Consider the following 24,935-nt stretch of genomic DNA (forward strand, 5'->3'; position numbering starts at 1 on the left):
ATCAGAAATCCCAGTCTTTCCAAAATTCCTAGTGAACATTCCAAATGTCTTAGCAATAACTTCTAACATGACTTTTTAAACCTATGTTCTCTCATGTCAGATAGTTCTAATGTCTAAATGACTTCCCAATGCCTAAGTTAATTCTCTAGTCATTTAGGAAACTGGTGATTAAAAAAACTCTTTTGGCCTCCAAGAGCAGATTGTGAGCTGTTTAGTCATCCCACGCTAGGATGGGTGAGGCAGGCTGCGGAGGACGTGGTGGTCTTCCTCAGCGGGAATGTGGATGCTCAGCCATCATTCTGTGAATTAAGTGAATGAAAAATTACCCCGTCTTGCAGAAGGTGAGTGGAATGGAGGAATGGGTGAGGTCTGAGATAGAGAGCCACAGGCTTATTTTCTTTCACGATAGATAATTTGTCTCATGGAATAAGTAATAATGTTTTACACCTGTATGGTAATTTAGAGTTGACATGTTTTCACATCTACGTTATCCTTTGATCTTCACAACATCTCTTTGAGAAAGGGATGATGTTTCTATCCTTTACATTTTTCTGAAAAAGTGAGTTCATGTCAATCAGGAAGGCTGGTTGGTGTCTTAGCCCAGGACCAACGATGCAGCTGGGACTCAAACTCGTGTCTTCTGGTTCCAAGTTCAGAGCTACTTTTGTTACTCATGTTGCTTGTGGTCTTGTATCAGGGCAGCACCTGGTGCTTCTGAACATGGCTTCATTTTTGGAGGCCGAAGGATACCGTATGACTGGAATCTCTTGCAGATGGGTTCATCGACTCAGAACCCTGATGTGAGAAAAAGCTAGCTGTTAGAAAAACTTGACTGACTCCTCGCTCTAGAACTTGCCAGAATTGAGAGCAAAGAGAAGTAGTCAGCTATGTAGTGAGAACTCCTCACATGCTCCCAAGTCTAGACTTTCTCCCTCTACAGAATTCTAAAGAATTCCTGGCAGTGGGAACCCAAAGTTGAAGTTTCTAGATTTGGCCAAACTTAAAAAACACCCGATTCTGTGTCTGCTTCCTCAGAGGACTCCACTGTAGCCAGAGCTCTGGATATGGTGGCAAAGTTCTCTGAGGGGTGCCCAGAGATGCAGGGTCGAGGTCTGTAGCAGACACTGTGGATGTCATGTCCTTATCTTCTCAACTCCCCTGTGCTCACGGTTCTTATACGGCTGTTTGCTATACGCTACTGTGGTTGCCCCCCAGCTGCCTACAGCCATGATCTGCTCATTCAGACAAATCCCGGTGCAGGCAAGAAGCCAAATTAAAACAGTGGCACTTCGCTTTACTCTCCTGAGCAGGTGTAGTTTTTGAAAATTGCCTGTAACATCGAATCTTCCTTTACTATTAAAATTGTCTTTATTAAGAATTGAAACTTAGAAAACTGGAGAGAGATTTCTTTGGGCAAAATATTTGCTCCAAGATAGAAGATCACTTTTAAAGAATGAAGTAAATCTTTATAAATTTGGACTCTTGATAATGATAGTCATAAGGCCCCTTTTAACTCATTATTAAGGTAGAGAGGAGAGATGGAGTGGCCTAGGGTGTGTGTCATGTGACTTGCCTAAGATCACATAACTTGGTAGTGGCAGAGCTGTTTCTAGAAATTCTGCAAGTTGTTCCTAGGGCAGGAGGCTCTGGAAGGAGTCCCCAGGGCATGTGACAGCTGACCAGTGACTGCTGTAAAGCTCAGTCAGTTTGGCAGATATGTTTCCTCAGGGTCCATTGGCCATGAGGAGCTTCCATGACCTTCTTCTCAGGGTAGGTGTGGTGCTGCCAGACTCAAGGCTAGAAGGTCGAGGACGAAGTTGGTTAGCTGTGCAGGAGCTGACATGACCAGCCTTACGTGCCTGCTCAGACCCCATTCCATCTCAGCTGCTTCTGCTGTCTCTGGAAACCTCTACCTTACTCCTACAAAGAATCACTCAGGGTCTGCAGCTCAGTCCAACCTGTCCAAGAACCTGGGCCTCACTTTGCTCTCCCTGGGGAACACATCGGTGCCCATTTTAACTTACTGCTCTCTGAAAATAACTCTGGGAAACTATTGGTTACATTTACATGCTTATTAAGTAGTAAGTTCTTATTATGCGCTAGACTTTGCTCTAGGTGCATGCAAAATTGCCATCAGCTGGTGTCCAAGCAGGAGAACTTTCAGATGGTACTAAAAACAAAATCAAAACTGAAAGTCTTATACACCTAAATTTCTTCACTTGCCCCTTGGAAATTTTCACCTTCAAGGCTGGCTTCAGAATTCAATTTAAATCAAATCTCTCTGGTAAAGAGTTTTGTGAGGAAGGCACAGTAAGCATCGGACAATTTGACTTGACATGAGGGTTTGGAACCTTTCCAGAGCCTTTCCCACTTTGCCTATCCAGAAAAAATTCTTGTTATTTGGTTACTAGCAATTGTAATGTGCAAAATAAAGCAAAAAATCCAATGCACATTACCTAGGCTTATTTTCTGTCTTGACAGAATATGAAGTTTAAGCAAAATTCATCACAATGGTGTTTGAAATGAACAGGGTGTCCTGGGCTAGTATTTACTTTTATCATTTCTCTGGACCCCACTGCAGAGGCTGCATACTGTCCTTTGGATCCCGAGATGGTGTGGTTTGACCTACTACAGCCTGAACTCGCATTTTCAGAGTTGAGAAATGCTTTATGTGATTCCCCCAGGCCTTTTTCACTCTTTGATTTGATAAATGATGAACCGGCAGAGCAAGGTTAGAGATTGCCAGCCCCAGCACAAAGCAAACCAATCAGGGTGGACCTCATGTCCTCATCATTAACAGCTTTAACTTTGCCTTATTTTTTTTTGCTGTCGTCCCCTTGCTGACTCATGCTCTGATTTCCTAACCCTTTGTGGTCATTGCTAATTTTCCTCAGAAAATTGGTTGATCTGGGCTTAAGGTTTGGAAAGACAGAAATACAACTACGTAAAAGTCCCATAGGTATTGTGCTGAGACAGAGTTTTTGTCGGGCCTTGGAAGAAATTGAAGATTCCCCAAGAATGAGTAGTTAGGTACCATGTATTGAGATAGTTCCACCATTTATGAACTCTGTTGAGCATATTTTCTTCACTCTTCCGTGTGTTGTGTTTTGGTTTACTCTTGTTGGGATTTGATACCTTCGACTTCCATCTTCTTTCTGTTTAGCTGTCATTTACTAAAGGTGTCATCCATTTTTGGAAATGCAGAAGGTGGTTGTCCACCAGCTCCTCTTCTCCTTCTTTCCCTGACCACTTACAATGTTGACATTCAAGGGCTTTTATTATTTCTATCTTAGGTTCCTATAAAAGATCAGAAAGTTCTTACCCTTTTATTCTGTTTTTATTCACTGCCAACTTTATGATGATTATATTTTTAAAATGAAGAATAGCCACCATTTATTGAATGAATGATAGACACTTTCCATCACTTATTTTATCAATCCTAACAATAGCCCTGTAAAGAAGGTGTTATTAACCTCACTGTACATCATGATGAAATGGAGGCTTAGAGACATTAAAATAAGTTTCCAAGTCCCTTAGGTAGTAAGTGGCAGAGCAGAGATTCGAATCCAGCACTGTCGGAATCCAAAATTTTTAGCAGGACTGAACAGGTGACAGACTGCATCTAGTCCACAAGAAATGAGGGCACATATAAACTTTTCTAGTTTGAATGAAATACTGGTCAACATTTAGAAATTAAGGTATTACATTAAAACGTTTGTATTCCAGCTTCTCTTTAAAAAAATTAGATTGGGCACAGTGGGCTCATAATCTTGCATGGCAGCAGTCACTGGCCCTAAGGAGTGGATGCTTCCCTTAGTGGAGTCATGTACTCTCAGGTGGACAAAATCCACTCTTTTCCACTACACTATACCTGGCATAGGTTACTGCCTCACTCACTTGGGTCACCTGTTGGGCACCTACCTGCGTTTCACTTTGTGATCCCTGTTCTAGTCTTTAAAGACAGTCTGTCTCAGAGTTGGAGGCCCGGCTTCACCATTTGCTAACTGTGTGGCCTTGGACAAGTTACTTAACCACCCTAGGCCTCCATTTTCTCATCACTAAGATGGGAATAAGGATAATGCCTAGCTCTTGAGGCTGTTTTGAAGGTTAAATGCAATAATCCATATCAAGTGCTCAGCATGGTGTTTGGCATATAGCAAGATATCTATAATGGTTAGGTGTTATTATTAACCACTATTACAGTTAACCACTCTCTCCCCAGAAAGTGGTGTTCAGCAAAGTTTGAACAAGAAACCTTTCCCAGGGTCAGCCTAAACTGTGAACTAGGCCATCAGAACCATTGGCCATTGGAGGCATGATTGTGTTGTAATAGGCGAAAGAGTGTGTGTCTTTGACATTAGACTGACGTGGTTCAAGTTTGATCTCTGAAATTATGGGGACCTTGGGAAAGTTATTTAACCTCTTTCTGACTCAGTTTCCTCATTTGCAAAATGAGCATGATAATAGTGTCTATTTCATAAGGTTGTGGTAAGGAGCAAGTGAGTTAATACATGTAAAATGCTTCAGAATGGTGCTTGGCACATATTATGCACCGAGTGAACATTCCCCACTATTGAAAACGATAAATCAGAGTGTGCCGTTTGCTAAGTATGTGTTTCCTTCTGGGGAGATGCAGCTAGAATATTTCAAATTGGATTGTCATGGAAACTGGGAAATTTCCAAGCTAAAACTCTTGCCTTCATTTCCCACCTCCTCAATTTCCTGCGGTCTGGATTCTGTTCCCTCCATCCTCCTAAAATTGCACTTTTGAAGGCTAATCATCAAGTCACATCCCATGGCCTCTGCCTCGTCTTCTAGAAGGGACAGGAATTTTAGGGATCAACTAGCCTACATCATCACTTCTCAGAAGAGGAGGCTGAGGCTGAGAGGTCCTGGCGTTTGCCCATCACTAATTTGCAACAGATCAAGAGTTCTGAACTTTATTGGGATGTGAATTTATTAGATAACAGTGGGTTTATATCTATTTTGACAAGTGGGTCGGGGGGCTTGGAATCCAACCTGTGGCTGCTGTAAGAATTCTCCTCTCTCCTCTTTCACCTTGCTCTTTCTGCCCCACTAACCTTGCTTAACAAGGCACTGGTCCAGCTAATATTTTTAGAGGGCTGCTCTGTCTTCCCCAGTGGGACCTAGGCCCTGTGACCCTCTATAGCATGAAGACCTTGTTTCTTGACGGGTAATGTTTTCCCTGCTCTGTGACTTGCCTCTATGGGCCACGTTCTGATTTCCCTGCTGGCTCATTTGTTTCCTTGGGCTGCCTGCCTTGTTTGGCGGTTTTTAGTGAGGCCTCTGATAGATGCCAGGAGGTGAGGGGAAGGGCTCTGAATGGGCTCAATCATTGGACAAGCAGACTCGGTGATGGATGAGCCTCCTCTCCAGGGAGTTTTTGGTCAGCAGAAGTCCAACTGATAAGTTTTTCCAGAACTGAGTAACCCAGAAACAGTGCCAGCAACATCTTACCTCTTTTGTGGGTTTTGTATTGATTTTAAAGGAAATTCTCAGCGGCAGTTCCACTCTTACTAGAAATACAGCTACAGCCACAATAAACTTAGATATATGTGATGTGAATTATTTTAGAAATAACATTTGAGGAGATGGATGGGAGGAAGGAAGAGAGGATCTTTAAAAAAATCCCTTTCAAAATATTTTCTTTCTTCTAAGTATTGAAAAGGCACAATATAACCCTTTCTTCTTTCAAATGATCTCATAGCTATTTATTGAGGGGAAATACCAAATGTTTATTTATTTTTTTAAAGAAGCTTCTTCGGTCCTGATGATTCATGTTGATATCATTTTCCTCCGGACTGCAGAGGCTCTGAGACAAAGCGACACCCCAAGTGATATGCCAGTGTCAGAACAATTCCTGTCCTGAAGGAGGTATGCAATCTTCTTTATTCTCCCTTCACAGATGTCCTTGAGCCCTTGAGACGGATGTGAGCGAGTTTTTTAGTCCTCATGCAAAACAACCATCTAAACATAACAGATGACATCAGCTTGGGCTTTTCAATTCCTGGATGGCAGCAGCGTGTTAATCCAGCCTTCATCCTGGATTTCATAAACTAAAACAAGAGAGCCTGGCAGGAGGACAGCGCTGCTGCTGGGTTGAGGAAATTGATGACGGGGAAGCATGCGGGCAACCCAGTGTACTATAAAACTCATAAACGTGTAGGCAGGGGCTCAGCTACCACTTTGGACAGCTGCTTCCTGCCAGCAAAGACCACGCCACTGGAAGCTGAGCCCAAGCCCGAGCCCACGGGGAAACATGAAGAGCCTGTTGCTGCTGACCACACTCCTTGTACCTGCGCACCTGGCGACGGCCTGGAGTACCAAGTATGCGGTGGATTGCCCTGAACGCTGTGACAGTAACGTGTGCAAAAGCAGCCTGCGCTGTAAGAGGACAGTGCTCGACGACTGTGGCTGCTGCCGGGTGTGCGCCGCGGGGCTGGGAGAAACTTGCTACCGAACAGTCTCGGGCATGGATGGCGTGAAGTGTGGCCCGGGGCTGAGGTGTCAGTTTTACAGTGAGGAGGATGATTTTGGTGACGAGTTTGGTATCTGCAAAGGTAACGAGTGACCCCCTTGCTTTTCCCCACCCAGGGCACACTGAGGGCTTTCAGCCAGGGTGGGAAGTGACGAGCCTTTCCTCCTCATGAGGAAGGGGGAAAATGCAGGTGGGTTAGGGACAAGCCCCCACACAGGTGTCATAGGGAGAGAGAGGGATAACTGCAAATAGCAACTGAACCCAGTGTGCAGGAAAGCACAGAAGGAAATGCAGTGTTTCACTCAAGTTTAAGAGATTTAAGAAAAAAGTTGCAATGGAAGATTGTTTTGCCTCCTTTTCTAGAAAACTTTAGAAACTTGACAGGTAATCTGTTGTGGATGGTTTAGATGCTCTCTTCTGCAAGGCAGTGATTACAGAGGTCTGCACTAGATAACCTCTTGGAGGGGTATCTAGCCACAGGGTTTAGTGATTCTTTGATCTTGAAAGGGTCCACAGACCAGAGGGCATCTCTCAAGATCGAATATTTCTGATGAACGCTAATGCACTTTGTGAAATAGGGTGGGCTTAAGTCATCTAACAAAATGACTGTCAGTCTTGCAAGAGGTTTCCTGAGGTATGAAACAAACTTCATTCCACTTTATAAAGGTTTCTGGTCATCTAGAAAAATAGCAGATGGTGTAAGACAAACAAAATAACAGTAAAGAGGAATAAAAATTGGAAGTCTATACAGAATGAGGTTGGCAGTCTTACAGACTTAAAAACTTCATTAGGTTGAAATTATAGCTAAACAACGTAGGTAAGCATTTATAGAATTTATTTTAAACTTAGTGACTATAGTTTAAAATGATTAAAATGTTTAGGATCAAAAGAATGGCGATTTTAAAATACTCTCTATATGGATACCTCATGATCTCATCATTAAGAGCTATTATTAAGATGCAACACATATGATATAGCCCTATTTGTCAGTTTTACAACACAAAGAACCTTTTTATTAAAGGGACTGGGAAATTTTAAAATAATTCTTATATTTTATGTATTTAATACAATTGTATGCTTTTATGAATGATAATCATCCAGTATTGAGCTATTGTCGTTAATTCTCCTACCTTTTAGACAAATATTTTATAAATTAATCACATTTTAATCCATAAAACAAACTAAAGGTTAGGAAATAAATACTTGAACTATTTGGAGAATTTTACTTTTTGCTTAGTTTATTTTTGTTTATAGCCAATAAAAGGTAGAATATTGAGCAAATATTTTCTTTGGTGAACATTCACATGTATTTCTTTCAGCTGAATAGGATCTGTATTTTCTGTAAATTACAGGGCTTATCAGCCAAGAAAACAGTACTTCACATAAGGAAATTAGGGAGGAAGTGGTTAACACAATCATTCTTATGATATAGCAAGTATATGCAGTGGATTGCTTTTTCTCTTGGCATAACAATCTCCTCTGTAAATGTGATTGTAAGTGCACAGTCACACATGGGTAAAGAAACAAAATGTAAGGCATGCGAAGTCTTTAGTACTCTGGTATTCTACTGAATGATTGAGGTAGCTGTCAATGAGATATATTTTAAAAAGATATCTAGGATTGCTCTTTTTGGCATCCTTAAGATTGCAAGCAATTTCAGTTTCGAACATTCTTCTCTCTGCTGGGAATAGAGAGCCTGTGTGAACCTCAGAAACACTAGATAGAGACATTATATTTTGCTATAGGCGAACTCCCTCCTTCAGCTTTTTTACAGAACGTTCCTATGAAAACTGTATACTCTAGCTGCATATCCAGATGTTTTCTAAATATTCAGATGTTCGGCGTTGTGTTGCCAGATATCAGCCAGCCAACACATGTTTATTGAACACCTACCATCTGCCCAGCACTATTCAATACATGGGGAGACAATAGAAGTAGAACTGAGATTTTGACTAAGATTTAGTTTTCAATACCACTGGAGACACAGTCAAATCCCTGTCTTGTGTGCCCTTGTGCAAGAGGCTTTTCCAGGATCCCTTTCAAGGACTGTTCTCCCAGTAGAGAGGTCAGTGTTTAAAACCAGACTCTTCTGCAATCTGAAGGATGCCGAAAAAAGCAATCCTAAACCTCATTTAGAAATAGATTTCATTCATGTCTATCTTGATTGTTCTGTGAAATACTAGATTTGTGAAGGTTCTGACGCCTCACAACTTGTTTCTTTACCCGTATGTGCTTGTACATTTACAAGGACATTCTCATGCCGAGACAATAAATATTCTACATCTAGTCTGCTTGCCTGTTCAAGACTGTCTAGTCTATTGAGATGCTGTTTATGTCATAAAAACCATGCATTTTTGATAAATAAGTTTATCTTCTTTTTCTCAATATAGTATGTTTTAGTCTAAGTATGAAAACATTGAAGCTCTAAAAGCTTCCAGATTTGGGTAGGTATACAAATAAATTCTCAACTTTCTTGTTCATTTAGCATGTTGCATCTTAGCTTTCCAGGGGGTTTAACCAGCGAATCCTCCTAACATCTGGGGAAGTTAGGTAAATTGTGCTGCCATTTTGACAGATAAGGAAGTTGATAAGTGATGGAGCAGATTGAAGATTGATTGCTTGCTTCATGGAGAGCTGGGATGACAGCCCTCTTAGCTCCTGCTTAATTTGAAGCTCTTTCTATACATTTAAAGCAGTAAATTGTCTTGTGAATACTGCAAGGGATTAAAACACAGCATCATATCTTTTAAACTCTTTGAGGAGCTGATGCCTGCGTCTGTTCAATTGCCCACCTTCACTGAGCTGTCACAGAGATAAGCTATGAGAATTGGTCTGTTGCTCTCTCAGCAGAGTAAACAGAATTAAGATACGTTCAAGGATATTGGTTATGCCGTCAACTAAACTTCACGGTGGGGCGCTACAACTGAGGTGCCTATTTTCTGGTCTTTGTGTGGGATTTCACATTTGCGAATTAAAGTTTCAACTTTTAAAGCCTGGGGTTTTTTGAGAATTGGGTTTTATCTAACAGTCAAGATTCATGAGGTTTGTTCAAACCCTGAGGCTATAAGGATGGAGGCTTATGCACAACCAGCAGCTCCCTCTAAACCTTCCCTTTGTCCTCAGACTGCCCCTACGGCACCTTCGGGATGGAATGCAAAGAGACCTGCAACTGTCAGTCAGGCATATGCGACAGGGTGACCGGCAAATGTCTGAAATTTCCCTTCTTCCAATTTTCCGTAGCCAAGTCGTCCAACAGGAGATTTGTTTCTCACACAGGTAAGAATTGATTCCAGCATAGACATTGGAACAATAGTTTCATTTTCAGTTTGAATGACTTAAAAAATACTGATGAGTGGAATAAGATGTTGATTTGAATGATTTTGTTTCCTCTATTTTAGTCAGGGGAGAGGTGAGTGGTTGTTGAGTTGGTTGCTGTAGCTGTTTTTTAAAAAGATCTCGTTAGTAATCTTGAAGATGATATAATTTCTCATAAAGTTACCAGTTTATACGGAGGACAAATATGATTGATTACCAAAAAACCTGTAATAAAAAAATAACCAAGATATACAAAGTTCTTTAAATTCTTTAGGGATCTGTTTTATATACGTAACTAGACAAAACTACTTCTTTCCCAACTTCACATAGAAAAAGCACTCTGCAGAATTTACTGGATGAGGTTTAAGAGCCAAGATAGAAAATATAGAACATTTATTTTTAACCAAGTGGAAGTATTTAAATGGAATAATTCCAAGCATGTATTTTTATGGATTTTGGAAAGGATAAGAACTCGTATCTGTGATTGAAATTTGGGAATTTTGAGTAAAATTGTAGTAATAGTCACATGCTGCTTGTTAGTGCTCGCGTGCTTTCTACACAGTTGTTAGTATATGGGGAATACAGCCTATGAGATGGTGCTATGCATCTATTCGGTTATCTTTTTGGATAAATGGCCAGTATAGTAAAGCTTCATTAAACTGAAAGTAGCTCATTTAAGACAACATGTAGCCACAGCAACTACTGGTATTAACAAATCATACACTTTTCTCCCTTAAATATAAATAGTTGGCAATCCAAACCCATTTTATTTAGTTTTTGTTTCTGGTTCTTTGCTCTTCAAATTAATTACAATTTGAAATATTTGGCAAATGTGCTTATTTCCCAGCTTTACCTGCTTCTTACACATGGGTACAAATAAGTACATTAAGATAAAGGGGGAAATACTGCACTTTTAAGTGAATTATTATTTTTAAGAGTGGCTATACCACGAAGCATTAATTTAAAATGGAAACCTCTCTCTTTTTTTAACCTATTAGGTGAATATCTTTGTGAATATTTGATCTGGAACTTGAGATTGTTATTAACATTTTAAATACTTGTGACTTGTCTTTATAGTCCTTGAAAAGAAAAATGGAAGAAGATTGAGGTTTAAGTCCTGAAAAAAACTTTTTTATTGAGGTGATATTCACATCACATAAAATTAGCCATTTTAAAGTAAACAATTCAGTGGCAGTTAATACATTCACAATGTTATGTAGCTACAACCTCTATCTAGTTCCAGAACGTTTTCACTAGCCCAAAAGAAAACCTCTGTACCCATTAAGCAGTTACCCCCATTACTCACCCCTCCATCCCCTGGCACCACCAATGTACCTTTTTTTTTTTTGAGGAAGATTAGCCCTGAGCTAATTGCTGTCAATCCTCCTCTTTTTGCTGAGGAAGACTGGCCCTGAGCTGACATCCATGTCCATCTTCCTCCACTTTATATGTGGGATGCCTGCCACAGCATGGCTTGCCAAATGGTGCCACGTCCGTACCTGGGATCCGAACCGGTGAATCTGGGGCCGCCAAAGTGGAACATGAGCACTTAACTGCTGAGCCACTGGGCCGGCCCCCCAATGTACTTTTTGAGACCTAAAACTGTTTTGAATGATTTGATCGCTTTTTGTATAGATTCGAAACCTATTGTCTCAGCTAGCTGCCTCAAACCCTTGCCACTTCTTTTGTCTTACTTTGCTTTCTTAAAACCGCAGGCTGAAAAGAGCTTTGAAGGAACAGCTTGCACATTCCCCTTCACTTCTTTAAGGTTACACCTAAACCTTTCCCACCGAGAGAGAACTGAATCCCTTGTGAATCTTTGTTCGTGTTTGGCCTGAATGTCTGGGAGGCCGTGAACGCTCCTTTGGAATAATCCTCAATGACAGAACCCTCGGCGTCTCACCTCCGTCCGTCTTGCTGCACACACAGCAGCGGGTCCCTTCTCCCCTGGACCAGTGTGCAGTCTCTTTCCCTCAGGCCTGGCCCCCTTTCTCATTTGCTTGCAGGTTCTGCAAATATCTTGCCTACTATGGGGATGCCTTGAAAACAGATACTTTGCTATGTTATAGGTCACACAGAAAATATTTCTATATCCAAATGAGGTATCAAGATCCTTATTAGAAATTTACGGAAAAAGCATTTTCTTTCATTGGCTAAAGGAGCAGCAAAAGACGATTATGAGTGTAATCTTGGTAATCTTAGCTAGGCTCAGGATGGAGAGCAGAGCATCCTAAAGGCCTTGTGGAGAGGCTGCCCTGGATCTCTTCCAGACAGTTGTGTGTTGTCTGCATGGGCCCTCCTGGGCTTCAGGCCTGACAGTTTACAAGAGGGGGCTTGGGGCCTCAGTCCTGCCCTGGGCTTCATGTCACCTTTGCACAAACCTGTTTTGGCCCAGCCTTTGGAAATGGCGCCACGGTTCGACAGCATAGGGACTTCCGGAGGTCCCTTTCATGCCCTGGTTGCATGAGGTTGTCTTCTCTGTCTACCTGTTGACTACAATACTCTTGGCAAGTCGCCTTCCTGTCTTCATCTGTTGTTCTTTTTTTTTTTTTTTTGTAGTGAACTTCCACACTTTCCAAGACTTGGAATTCACAAACAACTTTTTTTTGGGAAAGGTGTGGTAAAATCTGGAATGTTTCATGAATTTCCAGGCATTCATCTGCTGGACTGTGTTAATCTTCCTATAGCATTCCATTTCAGGATGTGCGCTGCAGAAGCGAACACACCTCACTACTTTGAGAAGCAGAAAAATTTCATTTTAAAAAATTCTAAATCTTGCAAACTCTTCTCTTATGTGGAGCAAGAATAATCTTTCTGCCCTTTGGTCTGCCTTCTGCCTTCTGGAGCCACACCAATAAGCTAACCTCTTTTCCATACCACATGGTATAAAAATCTTACTTAGAGATCTGTTCCGGCAGCATTGGCTCTTTCCATAAGTATTTATTACGTGCCTACCATGTTTCTGGCACTGTTGTAACAGTGAATGAAACAAAGCCCCTGCCTTCATGGAGCTGATATTCTAGTGGTGGAGTGAGATAAGACAGAAAAAAAAGACAAATGCATGTGTAAGATAATGTCAGGTGATGAGAGATGTATGAAGAGAAATAATTCAAGAAGGTCCTGTCTTTGATGGGAGGTGCTAATTGATAGAGAGTGGGTAAGCACAGGCTCTTTACATCTATTAAAGATTTCATTGTAAATCCATTGTAATACAAAAATAAGACAAAACTGTACTTGATCGTGGAGTTATAAACGTTAGGACATGATTTGTATCCCTTCTCATTTCAGAGCATGACATGGCATCTGGAGATGGCAATGCTGTGAGAGAAGAACTCGTGAAAGAGAATGCTGCCCGGGCTCCTGTAATGAAATGGTTAAATCCCCGCTGATCCTGGGTGGGATGTCCAAGAGAAGACTCTATTTTAATGTTCATTCAACACACAGCTGACATTTTAGGAATTGTCTAGATTATAGCATATGGACATGTAATTTTTGGAGACCAAGTGTGATTCAGGGTGGGTCCAGAAAACAAAAAAGTAGGCTACTAACAATCCATAAAATGCATATGACTGAACACTTTTAGATATTTGTTAAATATTTGAATGCATAGAGATTTGTTAAATATGTGTTTATAGCAATACTGAAGAACTCGAAATGCAATTTAGACAATCTTGACCTGGAGACAGGTGAGCCAAAGGGAAAGCTAGCCAAAGCTGAAGACCGCAGTAAGTGCCCAGTTCTTCGACTTGGATGACTGTCAATATCGGGATACCACATGGAGGAAGAGTTAGGAGCAAGAGAAGGTGGGGGTGGGGTGGGAGAGTGTGATATTTAGGTCTTCCTTGTGGTAGCTTTAATAGAATTTAATTGTGCTCTTTTTTTTCACTTTGGGAAAAGTCAAAACAAAACAATCCCTGAAAGAAGTGGGATGTTTGAAGCTTGTGGGAGTTTGAGTAGCAGCCTTGAATTGAGGCAGGTTTCAAAGGGCTGCTGATGTGGTTCCCAGGTTACCGTCTCTGAAGGATGGTTCTGGAGCAGAGGGCAAGCATACGCTTCGATAAATGGCTTTAAAGAACGCCACCTCAGAGAGAGAGCTAGGAAGTATTTTGCCCACTGGAGGAGGTTTGAAGGTAAATATTTATATATTTTTGTAAACAATTATGTTAGTACGAGTCATCCTCCATACCCGTATTTATCACCCTCTTGAGAAAATGAACATAATATTGTTTGTTTAAAATGATTAGAATACAAGTGTAACTCTATAAGGTTTGAAAACATCCAAGGCATGGTAAATTTATCGTTAATAATTATAGTAATATTATCAGTAATTAACATAAGAGAAACAGAAAAATTTAGTCACTATGGATTTATAAAATGTCAAAAAATGAGCAAGAGAGGGAATTTACTTAAAAGTAAGTGCAGTGACTTGGATGAGTTTTAAATTTAAAGTAGAAAATGCTTTTTAGGAGGTTTGGAAAAGAGTCAATTTTCACCAGGAAACATCAGCTTTAAAATGTAGTTCATTTTCATATTTTTTCCCTTTAAACTTGGTTTATAAGTGGAATGATGAGTACACTTGGGAGGATCTTAGCATAAACAAGATTGTTTTACTAGATTTTGTTAGGAAATATTTACAGAAGTATTTTATTTGGGGTGAAGAATTATTTAAGAATTATTTCACTATTTACCTATATTTTATTCTCAAAGTTTTGCCAACAGAGTTGTGAATGTGTGTGTGGGAGGGTCTTTGAATGTAAGCTGAATAAGCTGTTAGGATTTGTTTTAAAAGGACAAGTTTATGATTGTTCAATAAAAAAAACCAGACAGCTGCTGTGAGTCCACTCATGACTTTGTTAAATTGTTGAAAGTTGTTTAAATGATTTGTTCAATGAATAAGAACTCTTCTATGCATATTAAAGGGCAGGTTCTTCACCTGAATTTTCTGCTACAGATAAGTATCTTTAGCCAAAACATGACGCCAGAAAATTAATTTTTTTGGTCTACCTGTGCCTACTTCCTAAAAAGTTGGTCCCTATATGTTAACCCATTCTACAGAGGCAATACACACACACATATATATATGTATATATTTATGTCTGTATTAGGAAAAACTCCTTGCAATTAATCTTTTTTTAAGATGAAAAAAATTGGATTTGAATGAGATAAAAAGCCATGTTAATGCAAGATATTAACATTGTTATTAAATAAAAACAGAAAGCACTGAAAATCGTTACTTTCACCAGTGTGCAATGAAGTTTCAGGATACCCTCTCAGTGAGTGAGGTTGCTTAAAGATCTGCCTTCTTGGCCTGAAGCCCGGGCTGCAGTCCAATTGCCCTTTGGGGCAGTGTGGACAGGGGAACAAGAACTAGCCTGGGTAGGACTTGCCTCTGCTCCGGGCTCTGCAGCAACAACTTGTGTGACCATGGGCAATAAAATCAAACTTGGGCGGGCTCATCCACTCTCAGTTGCAGGCTTGTCTTCTAGCTGCCCAGCTTCGTGCTGCTAGGGCCTGTTTGTGCTCTTCACTCCAAATGCTAATGACATTCTACTCTGAATTGCTCTGTAGTCTTCTCACTCTATTCTTCATAGCAGTGGTCTCCAAAATCTTGGATTTTGCACACTTTTTGATTGCAATATTTTTGAGTGTGCAATTTTAAACTGTACACACGGCATAGTACTAGCGCATTGTGTTCATTCTAAAACATACGCTCAAACTAGAAATTTTGTGTGTATGTGTGTGTGTGTGAGGAAGATTGGCCCTGAGCTAACATCTGTTGCCAATCCTCTTCTTTTTGCTTGAGAAAGATTGTTGCTGAGCTAACATCTGTGCCAGTCTTCCTCTATTTTATGTGGGATGCCGCCACAGCGTGGCTTGATAAGCCATACTAGGTCTGCACCTGGGATCTGAACCTGCAAACCCCGGGCCACCAAAGCAGAGCATGCAAACTTAACCGCTATGCCACTGGGCTGGCCCCTAGAAATTTTTAAAAGGAAAACAAATAAATATAGATCTGAGATTTTCTCCCTTGCACCCCAGTGGACCATCCTGGGAAACACTGGAGAAGCAAAAGAAAATGCCATGGGTCAGTGGTCTCCTTTGAGGTGCAACTTCACTTGATATTGAAGAGAAGCTAAGCTGGCACATATTTCACACAATAAATATTTGTGGAATGAATGAATGGGTGGATGGATGAGTGAAAGGGTGGATGAGGAGATAGGTGGATAGAAGGATTGATGGGAGGAGGGAGGGAATGGGTGAATGGATGACTGGAGGAATGAATGAGTGGATGGATGAAGCAGGTGACAGGCCTTCTGTCTTCCAGCAGAGCACAGCTACTGAGGGAGCCGATGGCCTCTTTCATCTGCCAGCTCCCCTGTCTCCCTGATGGCTACTTATCTTGCTTATTGGGACATGAGGAGATTGATAAAACTGGGGACGTACGTTAGAGTCAGTGGATCTGACAGAGCTGTCCAGGGCAATAGAGACAGGGAGCACTTCTCCCTTAGGTTCTGGAGATGTCACCAGCGGTAGCAAAATGCATAAAGCAATTTCTGTGGTAGCCAGACTGTGTTGTCATTTTCTGTGAGAGGCAATTTGGGAGGACTGTTGTTTCCATCCTGCATTTTGTTCCTTTCCTTTACCCTAAGCTCCCTACAAGTGAAGCATTTACAGATGTAATTGAACATCACACAGATATTTAAAGGGAGAATTGCTTATTTCTGGTTACCCATCAGTTAACACGAGTCATTAAACTAAAGCCTGGCTGTAAAAGGATGCATGTCATAGAGCAGTGGTTTGCAAACTTTAGTATGCAGCAGAGTCACCTGGAGGCCTTGCTAGAATACAAGTTGTTGATTCAGTATGTCTGAGGGGAGACCCAAGGATTTTCCATTTTAACAAGTACCCACGTGATACAGATGCTGCTGGTCCAGGGGCCCACTTTGAGAATCACTGATATAAGGAAATGTAGACTTGCCTAGAAGGGAGATAAACTAAGAGATGATCGAAACCAAACGTTGCTGGCCTAATGAAAAAATACACTGCAATATTTCCTAACCAGTTGGTTCATTCAATTTTTTTGTTTGAGGATGTTTAACTATTTAAGCAGCTGAGAGAGGTGAGAAACGTCAGAGACACTTTAAGCTAAACTGTGGGGACCTGTCAGAGACAAGTAGAAGACCATTAAAGGAGGATGGAGGTGGAAGAAGCAGAGACTTAGGAAGTAATCAAGGAGCCTGTGGTCTCATAGAAGGAAAGGCATTCAAGGGGCCAGCCCAGTGGCATAGTGGTTAAATTCGCATGCTCTGCTTCAGTGGCCCCAGGTTCACGGGTTCAGATCCTGGGTGCAGACCTACACACTGTTCATCATGCCATGCTGTGGCAGCATCCCACATACAAAATGAGGAAGACTGGTACACTTGTTAGCTTAGCAACAATCTTCCTTGAGCAAAAAGAGGAAGACTGGCGACAGATGTTAGCTCAGGGCCAATCTTCCTCATACACACAAAAAGACATTCGAGAAGAGTGACCAGTGGTGCCTTGTGTCATGGAGAGATCAGGAAGACCTGAAGAGTCCTCAGGAGTAACCTGAGGTTACCTCCACTGGTAACCACAGTGGAGCTGCGTCTATGGAGAGGTCAGGACAGAAGCCTGAGTGAAGGGTGCCGAAAACTGCATGGCAGGTGAGCACTTTTCTAGAAGTCATCCAGGAAGGACAGAAGGGCAGTTAGTCTACAACTAGAGAGGGGAGACCCTAGTCGCTAGAAGAGTTTTTGTTTCTTTCTGTCTACCTTCCCCCTGCCCCTCAAAGATTAGGGAGGCACCATTCTAAGCTCAGGGTTGTCAGTCATAAATGGAGATAAAGACTTCCTGAAGCAATGACATAGTTTGATGTGGTTATATGAATCTGGTTTATAAAGTTCCACTTACATAGGTTTTTGAGACATAACTCTTACAAAGTAAATACATTTTCCAGCCCCCTAGAAAATATAGCAGTGCAGGGAATCTGAGATATTGGACTTGAGAGGAGAGGCCTAAAGAATTTAGTCTAAACCTTTTATTTTACAGATGAAAACACCTGGCTCCAAGGAAATTCGGTGATAAAATGCTGTGTGTGGTGGTGAAAACTCTACTACTTATCATTGTACCACTTTTAGCCATTCAATTTTTAAAAACATTAGACTCTTTAGTTTACCTACCCCATATTAAAACAAAATGCACATATGTATCTATATGAAGGCTTAAAAAAGTATACATCATTTCATGCAAAAATTCTACTTTTATGAATTTATTCCAAGGAAATAATTTTTTAAAATGTACAATAAACATATATACAAAAAACATTGCAAAGTTATTACAGTATTGAAAAGTGATAAGCAAACTGAAAAGGTCATTGATAGGTTATTGATTAAGGAAATGGCAGTGTAGCCAAGAACTGACTATGATTTAGATATTGAAAATGATGAGGTGCATATAGAGTGGTTGACACAAACATGTTCACTCAAAGCAGAGGGTGACAATGTAACTGGTGCTGGGAGCTGGACAGGTAGTGTGGCTGCTGCTGAGCGCACACGGTCTTCCTCGCTTAAACCACAATCAGGGAGCAGACTCCTAGATTTTCATGACACCTTCTCCCCAGTCTGAGAGCAGCTGTTTTTTAAAGTGATACCTTTATATCAGGTTTCCCTCAAACATTTACCTTAGGTTTTGTAGAAACGACAATCCTCTTTTTGCATTGCCAGCTTATTGATCTACATAATATTTAATTATGTTATATAACAGTGGTAACTGTTGCAAATGGATTTGGGAACAAATGCAAAAGACTCTTGGTACGTTTTTATTTCAACAGTGGAAATGCAAGTGTGCGGGTGCATCCCAGAGGGAGGCCTGCCTGCCTGCATCCTTCAGTACACCACGGATGACAGTAGTCATATGGTACCCAGGGAGAGTAGAGATGCAGTGAACTCAAGTGAGATGATTGAGTAAAGGGTGCTTAAGAGCACTTCTACTGCATATTTAGTGAGAAAAAGCATGCTACAATGCTATAGAGAGATTCTAATTTTTGTGAAAAAAAATATATAAATGGATATAAATTGAGATATTAAGAGTGATGCTTATCTTGTTCTTTATATTTTTAACTATTTTCTGAAAGTTTTGCAGTTAGTTTTATGATTGGGAAAAACAATAAAGCTCTCTCCATTTTTGAAAATTTAAATTGCAGCAAATTTAAACAAATGAAAACAAACTAGTGGGTTACTACATAAATGGTGACTTAAGAACATAATCCTATATTTCAGTAGTTTTGGGATGTACTTTGTCATCTTGGCACTTAGATATGAAAATAGGATTTCAAACCAAGTAAATGTAGAGAATTGTAGTTTTCCTGTAAATACTTGAAAGGCTACAAAGCGCATTAGCATAATGGCAACTCCTTTCTGGAACAGATCTTTGGTCTGACAGAAGCAAAGCTGGGAATCCTTAGAAAGTGTAGATGAAGGGCTCTGGATCATAAGGACACGTTTTAAATGACAATATACCTTCTGCACCTATGCACAGGAATGCTTTCTGCTTAAGCGGGTGGTCAGCCACCAGGGTTTCTAAAGTATTTCCCGACACCTGTGAAGTTGGTAAATATTTCCTGTTTTTGTTTTGTCTAGAGAAAACAGGAATTAACAACTTGGAAGTGATTATTAAACAAATGTCGTGAATGACCTCTACATAGGCAGTTCCCAGTATGAGGTTTCATTTTCTTAAAATCTATCATAACATATTTCTCTTAAGGGAAAAAAGTAATTGTCATAATAATCTGACAACTGATTGGATGGTGGAAGATAAACCTTATACCCAGGAGGAATGGTACCTATCTTAGTCATGGGATGTGTACAATGCATTTTCAGATTTAAAAGTAAATCCAATTGTAAGTCTTCAAAAGTATGCAAAACTGAGAAAGTGAGCAGTTAATGTCCTATTGATGGCTCCGTGCTCACTAAATGTACTTAGCCTATGTGAAAAATATTTTTGACTATCTTAAATACTGTGGAAGGACCCTAGAGTTTTTGAGTCAGAGGGAGCCAGGATTAACTCACTGTAATAGTCACTAGTTATTGACTTCAGGAGTGTTACTTAACCGCAATGCCCCTTAGTGTCCTCTGTATAAAGTGTGGGTAGTGGCTTATGTGCAAAGTTGTGAGGTCCTCTCCACATGTTCTTTTTATGCCATTTTATCCTATCACTGGGTTTGGCATACACCAAGCTTTCCAATAAATGGCAGATAATTAAAGTGTTATCGTATAAGCCAAAACTCATTATTTTGGTATTTCAAGTGTCCATTAATTGCAGCAAGACTGAAATAATTGCAATATTTTATATGTTCTGTTAAAGATGAAAAAAATAAAGAGATTAAAGAAAATTGGCTGACTCCTTAACAAATTTGAAGATATCTGTAAAAGATAAATAGCAATGAGTGAAGTTCAATTAATAGCATTTGAAACTCTCTCACAATTCTACAAAAGAAGTGACTATTTTTAAAGAGCAAATAATAGTGTTCTATTTAAATCTCCAAACAATCATTAGCATGCTCCAGAAAAAAAGAAAGGTACAATGCTTCAGGAGAATGCGAGGGAGCCCTACAGATGCGGCACACTTCCCCGTGTGCTATTTTTAGTTTTCTATTCCTGTCTTTTATTTTGGGACTTGGCCCGCTTCCTTTGTAGTTTCCCCTTAACGTGTTCATACCTTTCTTTCTGATATAATGCATTTCAGCTGCCTTTTTTTTCCATCTCTCAAAGGAAACTCAAGGAATGTTGGCCAGTTCAGAAACCCCTGCTAGTCTTGGCAGCAGCAAAGTTCCTGGTTTGAAAACAACCTTGGAAATCAGGATCACTGTTGACTTTCTAGTTATTAATGAATCAGAGCTATGGAGGGATCTGCGGCCAGAGATGAGTAGATTTCGAAAACCACTTTCATGAAATTGTTCATGGCTTATAGAGACTGGAGGAATTTGAAAATGGACTGTTTCAGTAGATTTATACAAAAGCAAAATCCAGTTTAAAAAGTAAGGAGAAAGTCCAGTAAGTCTAGTTTAGGGCTATTTCACTTTTTATTTATGAGTAGTCAGGTAGTCTGGTTGGAGAGCATTCATTCTGCACAATGTCACTGGAAACAGAGTGAGGAGATGAAAAGTTATGGTTCCTGTCTTTAAAGAGCCTGTGGAGATGGGACAAACAAAACTGAAGCACACAAGTGTGCAACTTAATCATGTGTGGTAGTTTATGATTCTCTGTTGCAAGCAAAACAAAACAAAAAAATGAACAAAACTGACTTTGGCCAATTTCGACAAAAGGGTAATTTATTTGTAGAATATGGGGTGCTTCACAAAATGAAAAAACAAAACACCTGCTCAGTCAGTTGCTTTGGAGGATGCAGGGCAGCTTGGGAGGTGCAGGTGACAGGAGCAAACTGACATTCTTGCTGGAGTGCTGCTGCTGGGACAAAGGGCTCCCATTGTTTGTTCGTATTTTAGTGCTACTCCATTGTTCTAAGCCTCTTTGAAACTCCTTTTTGGGGTATTACCCTCAGACCTTGTGGCCCATTTTAATGAATAGCTCAATTGTGACCAATATTCTTCCTTTGTAGGTGGATTGCATTTTTGGATGTAACCAAAGCCATTCAGAGCCCAGTGTGGTCAATGAGATGTTGATCTATTGGGGCAGTACTGTTTTGGCGAAAACCAAGTTGTGTAAGATAACAAGATAAGATAATAAGTAGGAGTAAGATCTGGTCAGGAAGGCGTGCCTTGGGGAACAAAGAAACTCACCCTGTGGTTGTGGGAAGTTAGGAAGTAGGAGTCTGCCCTACATCATTTGTGTTATTGGTACTTTTGGGGGAAACATGGGATGTGTTACTCTAGTGTCTTTGTGGGTTGGTTGAAGCTTCTTGATGGCTGGAACAGAGGCATGGCCAGGTTCTGATGGGACCAGCATCGGGGCAAGGGCTGTGGTGTTGGTGGCGGGAAGCAGTACCCATTTGACTGCCTCCTTTACCTCATGAAGTCAAAGGTCAGTCTCATGGTCTGACTTGATTTCTTTTCTTAAATGACTTTATTTGGTGTTAAAGACAAAAAATTATTATTCACAATTGCTTTAAGGCAAAATTGTTTTAAAAAAAAATCTAGTTATTTAACATCGTGAGTTTTTGCTCCTCATCTTGAAGTTTATTGTTAAAAATCTTCTTCTTTTCAATTCTACCTAAATGGCTGCAATTTATGCTCAAACAGGAAAAACATATAATATGTATACATAGCAAGAGAGAGAATGATAAAGTAAACATGATAAAATGTTAACATCTGGGGAATCCGGATAAAGCGTAATATGGGAATTTTTCTCTATTCTTGAGACTTTTCTGTAAGTCTGAAATTAGATCAAAGTAAATGCTAAAAAAGTGGTCTTTGATATTTTGACTAGACTTTCCATACTGCTTCCTTTACTATCTTTTCCTTATTGTCTTTAGAAGAATTAGGTCAACACAACACCTGTTAGAAATCTTGACAAGCTGCCTCTCTTAGGAAATGTGCTCAGGATGGTGACCACCTCCTTGCTTCTGAGGCCCTGAAAAGCACTACTTCTCCATCCAAGTCCACATGGGGACCATGACACCCAGAAGGAACAGGAAAGGCCAAGACTGCATCATTGAGGGACCAGAACATTTGCTTTTTGCAGGCGGAAGTGCAGCAGTGCTGGCAAGGGCCAAGTCATGACTGACTCTGTCACCTGCAGCAGGTGAAGGCCATGATTAGAGGGAGGTGTCTATGACCAAATGAGATGATATGTCAGGGAGGCTGAGGAGGAATTTCCCAGGGTAGGTGCAAAGTTCGTCTTAACCCTATGATCATTGTCACTTCTTGTAAAGCACCACGTCTGGTCAACATTGTCTTCATTTGTTTGTGCAATTATTTTCCAAGAAATAAAGAACTAATGGATCCAGCAATTCCACTTCTGGGTATTTATCCAAAGAAAACAAAAACACTAACTTGAAAAGATATCTACACCTCTGTGTTCATTGTAGCATTATTGACAATAGCCAAGACATGGAAGCAACCCAAGTGCCCATTGATACATGAATGGATAAAGAAAACGTGGTACAATGGACTATTATTCAGCCATAAAAAAGAAGCAAATCGTGCCATTTGTGACGATATGAATGGACCTTAGGGTGTTATGCTAAGTGAAATAAGTCAGACAGAGAAAGACAAATACCATATGATCTCACTTAAATGTGGAATCTAAAAACAAAACAAAAAACCAACTTCATAGATATAGAGAACAGATTGGTGGTTGCCAGAGGTAGGGGCCAGGGAGTGGGCAAAATGGGTCATGTGATCAAAAGATACAAACTTCCAGTTATAAAATAAATGTCATGTGGATGTAATGCACAGCATGGTGACTATAATTAATAATACTGTGTTGCATATTTGAAAGTTGCTAAGAGAGTAGCTCTTAAAGGTACTCAGAAGAAAAAAATTTTTGTAACTATGTCTGGTGATGGATGTTAGCTGGACTTATTGTGGTGACTGTTTTGCAATGTATATAAGTATCAAATCATGTCATACACCTGAAACTAACATAATGTTATATGTCAATTATACCTCAATAAAAAAAGGGTCAATGAACTACGTGTATCTATTTGTTCTTATTCAAGCAAGATTAATATTCCATCTTCAGAGAAATATTCTAATTGGTAGAGAGATTATTACTATATTTACATATTTCCATCTTCATGGGGTGATGGCTGTTGTAGAGTATGTCAGGGTGGTAAATCTAAAATTCTCAAATTCAGGACGAGTGTGGATTTTGACTGATTGATGGGTGAAAACTCAGAAGGGAAAAACTGGGCCAGATGTTTTCTCCTCTTCCAGTATCTGTGTTCTTTCCCTTGTGGGCTGACTCATCTGCCCTCATTTAGTTTTCTACGTGTTTTGAAGTAGGAAGAAAAGGTATGAGAGGGAGTCGGTTTCCTGGGGAAGAATATGTGTGAGGGCACTGGGGTAAATCTTCTCAGACACATTGTTTACTAACTGACAAGGGAGCTGGAATGTGTGTGGCTTTGGGATTTCTTCTTTGGGGACATTTTATTTGTGTCTTTGGAATGACACACCTTGGGTGTGATGAAGTGAACTCCGCTCATTATGCTGTGGGAAAAGTTTTTCCCTTAATGACTCGAAAACATGGGCTTGTTATTCTGAAAAAGCAGAGTACATCCTCATTCCACACAAACAATGTGATACGCACCTGGAGTCAGGCCAAGCTTTTCTATGAATAGAACTCAGCAAAGAGTGTTAGAAACGCTTTGGATTCACATGGCAGTCCTGGATGCCTGATCCCAACAAAGGAAATGATTTACCTGCTCTTCAAAGGTGGAAATTAAGAGGATTCCCTCTTGTCCTCCTACGCATCAGTGGACCAGGGCTTCCTGGTTAGCATAACATGCTGTCCACACAACTGAGATGACATTGGCGCCTGCCATGGAGAGGCTTTTGCTTCTGAGTTGTTTTTTCAGAGTAAGATGGATTTTCAGGAGAGTACACATAAATGAAATGCCCCAGGAGCAGTCGACGGTGTCGAACCATGAAGTGCCATTTGGTCGGCCCTGCACTGGGCTCTGCAAATGCTATGCATTTGTCTAGGCTTGTTTGATTACAAGGAACAGAAATGCAATGAAAGGGGCTCAAGTTAAAAAAAAAGGGTGGGTGGGTGGCTATTTTAAGGACACAGAAATCTTATGAAGTATGGCTGGCCCTATGGGAACTGGGGAGGCGTCTGGAACAGAGACAGCTCCTCTCTCCCTCCGTGGTCAGTAATCTTGCGACTTTGTTTCTGATCTTGCTTGACTCTTTATGCCTGGTGCACTCTCCTTTCTATCAATTGGCTTCTTCTGCTTAACTATAACATTAATGATGCTAATATAATACCAGTAGTGGCTAACACTGTTTATTCTGTACAAGCCTGTTCTAAGAGCTTTACATGGATTAGCTTGTTTAGTCCTCACAACAACCCTACAAGGCAGGTACAATTTTTTTACTCATTTTTCAGATAAGTACACTGAGGCAGAGCGAGATAGAGTA

At 40.4% G+C, this 24,935-nt stretch overlaps 1 protein-coding gene across 10 annotated transcripts in view; it reads left to right on the forward strand.

Moving 5' to 3' along the window:
• Window positions 1-23,483, forward strand: part of ESM1 (endothelial cell specific molecule 1) — a 41,658-nt gene extending 18,175 nt beyond the window's left edge. For 4 of the 10 annotated variants that reach the window (XM_070587589.1, XM_070587591.1, XM_070587593.1 and 1 more), the window contains 3 exons: window positions 5,927-6,581; window positions 9,623-9,775; window positions 13,103-14,643. In XM_070587589.1, coding sequence (XP_070443690.1) covers window positions 6,281-6,581; window positions 9,623-9,775; window positions 13,103-13,203 — 555 coding nt within the window. In that variant the 5' untranslated portion in view covers window positions 5,927-6,280 and the 3' untranslated portion in view covers window positions 13,204-14,643. Of the gene's footprint in view, window positions 1-5,774; window positions 6,582-9,622; window positions 9,776-13,102; window positions 14,644-22,324 lie in introns of those variants that run through there. The other 6 variants (XR_011530595.1, XR_011530597.1, XR_011530598.1 and 3 more) reach the window with 3 other exon arrangements.
• The last annotated feature ends 1,452 nt before the right edge of the window (window positions 23,484-24,935 follow it).

This window comes from Equus przewalskii, chromosome 20 (genome assembly GCF_037783145.1).
Source record: "Equus przewalskii isolate Varuska chromosome 20, EquPr2, whole genome shotgun sequence".
NCBI classification, from domain to species: Eukaryota; Metazoa; Chordata; class Mammalia; order Perissodactyla; family Equidae; genus Equus; species Equus przewalskii.